Source organism: Haplochromis burtoni, unplaced genomic scaffold (genome assembly GCF_018398535.1).
Source record: "Haplochromis burtoni strain Fernald_Lab_line unplaced genomic scaffold, NCSU_Asbu1 Contig_1153, whole genome shotgun sequence".
In the NCBI taxonomy this organism is placed as follows: domain Eukaryota; kingdom Metazoa; phylum Chordata; class Actinopteri; order Cichliformes; family Cichlidae; genus Haplochromis; species Haplochromis burtoni.
In genome coordinates, this window is record NW_024583514.1 from 50,453 (window position 1) to 54,936 (window position 4,484).

General features: G+C 40.1%; 1 protein-coding gene across 1 annotated transcript in view; it reads left to right on the top strand.

Annotated features, from left to right (window-relative positions):
* LOC102312116 (fish-egg lectin) overlaps window positions 1-3,915 on the top strand; it is a gene marked incomplete at its 5' end in the record, with an annotated part of 28,816 nt that extends 24,901 nt beyond the window's left edge. The window contains 1 exon segment of the mRNA XM_042216645.1: window positions 3,555-3,915. Within this exon segment, the coding sequence (XP_042072579.1) occupies window positions 3,555-3,696 (142 nt within the window).
* Window positions 3,916-4,484: the final 569 nt, after the last annotated feature.

Sequence of the window (4,484 nt, forward strand, 5' to 3'; positions counted from 1 at the left end):
ATTGGATCACAGTGGTACAAAATGGACTCACTCACCCTGCAGCATGTCTCAGTGGGACCTGCAGGAATCTGGGGTGTTGCCCTCGAACAACAGGGTCTACAAATACGTAGCTGGCAGCTTTGTTTTTGCGAATGGTGAGCTTTATCACAGACTTAAGACAGTAGAGTGTGCGCGGTAGCAGCTGTTTGAATGAATGATCTGTACCTCTGTGTGTCTTCAGGTCAGACTTTACAGCAGGTGGATGCTGGAGGTGATGGTCAGGTGGTGGGAGTTACCGACACCTCCACCATCCACTGTCTGAAAAGCACCATTGCCTCAGACTACAGAACAGAGCACCCTGAGCTGGACAACCCTGCCTGGGCTTTTAATGTATGTCAGTTGCAGCTCAAAATATGGATGCTGGGGAGTGAACTCAGTTCAAAACATCTACTTCACAGTAAATTCTTTTTTATTTTAATGACCATTTGTGTTGTTATTTGTATGATCAAGACATCTCACCATATTTGCTTTTCATGACAGAAAGTAACACCGAGCACCTGTGGCATCAGTGGCTGGATACAAGTGGATGGTCTTGCAGTAATGGTTGAAATTGGGACTGATGGAAGCGTCTTTGTTGTAAATAGAGGAGGAGAAGTCTTCCAAAGGTAAACACTTAATCTAGTCTGATAGCATTTTAACTAGCCCTGGCAGTATTTCTGTTCTTTCTTCTTTCTTTTTGCTTGGACTCTTTCAGTCTCTGTTTGAATCAGGTTATTATGTTTTTGACTCCTCTGTTGTTATCCATGCAATGGATCAACCACTATTTTGCTCTTCAACCTTAGAATGACCTCTCCACAAATGAATAACAAATTGCTCACAAAGGCAATTTGTGCTTAATATGGTGTTCGGGTCTGTGAGACCCGTTTTCAGTTTTTCTCAAAAGAAAAATTAAACAATTAATTATTTTTTCAACCTGAAATTCATTGGCTTTGGCTTATTTTCTGTGAAGAACATAAATCCGAACTAATTTTCAATGACCTCATACTGTACCTCCCCCCACGCATTTACATTACATACAAGGTGTTCGGGTCCACTGGACCCAGGTCTAATAAAAGTGTTGAAAGTGTAGGTCCTGTGTTCCCACACTCTGTCTTCCTCCTTTCTGGTGCTGCTGATAGTGTTTTCTTCCCCTCCTGCTCCCGCACAAAGTTGCAACATTGTTGAAAATTCAACTATCAACACCGTCTGCTCTTACATTCCCACACATTTTACCCTCTTTCTTGAGGGATCCAAATTTTATTTTCTCATACCCTGTCCCACCTGCAAATTAGGGGCATAATACTATAAATAAGACTTTGCCAGTGTGGTTCTTTATCACAACTGATCAAGATGGCAAAAGATTATCTGCTGCGAGGGCCATCCAATTGATTTTGGAAGAGAGAGGGGCTTCGGATGATGATGTTGACAAAGAGGTTTCAGAATATTTCACATTTCTGAAAATTCAGAGTCTGACAGTGACTTTGAAGAAGAGGATGAGGTTGAGCACCATTTAGTAACAAAACGAAGACGAGTACCCCATCTGCAGCCAGCTCCAGGACCAGAACAAGCCCACCAGACAGCAAGTGAAGAAATATGGATGTCAATAACTGGTGAAATTGAATGGTCTTCTTGCCCAAGAAATGAGCCACCCTGCAGAGCTGTTACTGTGATAAGCCAGGGCCAACACGGCTGACAGTTACTCATGTGCAGGACATCAAGTCTTCATTTGAGCTTTTCATCCCAGATTCCATCCAGAAAATTATTCTGGATTGCAGTAATCTAGAGGATGTGATTGCAGAGATCAAGAGATCCGATTTGCAGACCGATACCGATACGTAATATCGGATCGGTCCCTCTCTAGTTTGCAGTAATCTAGAATGAAGGTGTGTTTTTGGAGAGAGGTGGAAGGAGATGGACCAAATTGATCTACAGGCCTACTTTGGGGTTCTTATCCTTGCAGGAGTTTTCAGGTCCAAAGGGGAATCCACAGAATCCCTGTGGGATGCAGAAACCGGCACGAACCTTTCCGTGCATCAATGTCTCTGGAAAACTTCCACAAAATTTCCAGGATTATCCGTTTTGATAACCGAGATGACAGACCAGCTCGACGGCAGAGAGACAAGCTAGCTGCCATCAGGACAGTGTGGGATAAGTGTGTGCACCACCTCCCCCTGTTTTACAACCCTGGGCCTAATGTCACCATTGATGAGCAGCTGATCCCATTTAGTTGTGAAACATATTGCTTCACGTGTAAATGTGTTGTGTCTTTCCACTCACTCCACTTGATTATAACTGATTTATTTTTTATAACATTTTATAAAAAAAAACAAAAACGAGAAGCACATTAATTCATAAATGTGATCTAACAAAGGTAAAGGGAAAAAATTAACCATGTTTGCTGTTCATATGGCTTGTAATTGGGATGAAGTAAACATCTGTTGAGTAATTTAACATAAAATTGTTTGATAGTGTTAATTTGGAAAGCCAAAACTCTAGCGGGTCCACCAGACCCATGAACACTGGCTGAGTAACAAAAATACGAACACCACACAAGGGTTAAATCTTTCTAGAAGCGACTTTCATTGTAATGATCACTGAGCCATAAAATGTTCATGTGTAGAATCACCAGTCAAATGCTACAAAAGAAAACTAGTAATGTTTTCTTATAATCATCATAGTTTCTGTAACTCAGAAACTCAGTAACTAAGAATTTTCAGATTTCAGTTGTGGATTCTTTGAATGATCTGTCTCTCCTCTATAATACATTTAGGTGTTCACTTAAAAGAAATCATAGAAATTTCATTTTTCACATCTGTTAAACATATTTACCTCTTCCTGTCACGCCTGCTAAGGCAGACGGCGTGGAGAGAAGAGAATGCGGACCCAAATGCAGACAAATGAGGTGGATGTTAACAGAAAGCAAGCCTTTATTTAGGGCTGCAACAAATATTACAAAACAAATGGCAGAAAGGAAACTAACAAAACCTAAACTGGGAAAAGGTGAACATGAAACTTGAAACATTGAACTAGAAAACCTGAAACCTGGAAATGTGGAGTGAAGAAGAGCAGAGGAAATGCAGACGACCCGACAAAGAACAAAGGAAAACACACAATAAATACAGAAGAGAGACACAGCTTAACCTAATCTGACACACGAGACAGGAAGGAAGCAAAACAGAAAACTCTAACACAGGACATGAGACTACCAAAGTAAAACAGGAAATACACGAACATAGAAACCTAGATAATGTTCTGTGTTACATCTAGTTAACAAAATCTAAAGTCTAGAAATCACCAACAATACTAAGGAATAACCAAAGGAGCTAGAAATGCAACAGACTAGACCACGAGAAACCCCCAAATCACAGAACATGAAGTAATCAAAAACATTATATTTGAGTCACCAGTCCGAGCAACCATGAGACTTACAACTCTTAACTCAGGATAGATAATATGGTGAGGAGCTGAGGCCAAAACCTCAATTGCACAAATAAAACAGATCCAATGATTTAAGTATCAATGTCTTCTCTCTACAGACAAGGCATCGACAGCAGCACTCCACAAGGCACGAGCTGGACCAAAATACCAATGCCCTCTCGCATCAACCATGTGAGCTATGATCGTGGCAATCTGTGGGTCGTGACTGACTATGGGACCATCCTGAAATGTTTATGCTAGTGGTTGTGGTCTTTCCTCTTCTGTCGCATAAAACAATGTAAAAACTGATCAGCATTATGTCAGCAATGAAAAATTCACGTGGGAAAATAATTGATTGTTTTATTGTGATTACATCTTAAGTGATTCAGCAACAACATGCATAACTACTAGAATGCTGTCAGATATTTACTTCTGTATCATTCACCTGCCATCCTTTCATAAACTCTTGATTCGCTGAGACTGTTTGGATTCAGTTTTTTATTTTTGCAAGTTGTGATCATTGCACATAGTAGACAAGCTTACATGAGATTATGATGGTGTTATATATTCATCAGTTTAACAGGGTCCAGACCTCTGGTGTTCTTTTATTATAAATCCCACTATGGGAGATGCACAATGCAACAACACCTCCTCCTGTACAGCAGAGTAGCTGCACCCATTTTCCACCTCAGTTCAAACAGAAGTGCTTCACATTGACCCGTAAATGTCATAATTATGTCAAAGTCAAGAATTTGTTACTTTTGATGCTGAATTTATAGATGAACTAATGGTAATAGATGGTAGGCTAGTTTGAACCATAAGTCATTTACAGTTTCTTCATGTACTCAAGCTGATGTCCTCATGTTTCCTATTCATGTTTTACATCACAATGACATGAGGCTACATCTGTTCTGCAACATGTAAAAAGTTCTGTTATTGTATATCCTCCGTGGTAACGGTATAAACCTAAGAACCTTAGTTCAACCTGATCTTGAACTAAAGTTATCTTTAAAGTTATTCTGTCAGAATGGTTGATTTGGTGTGTCAGT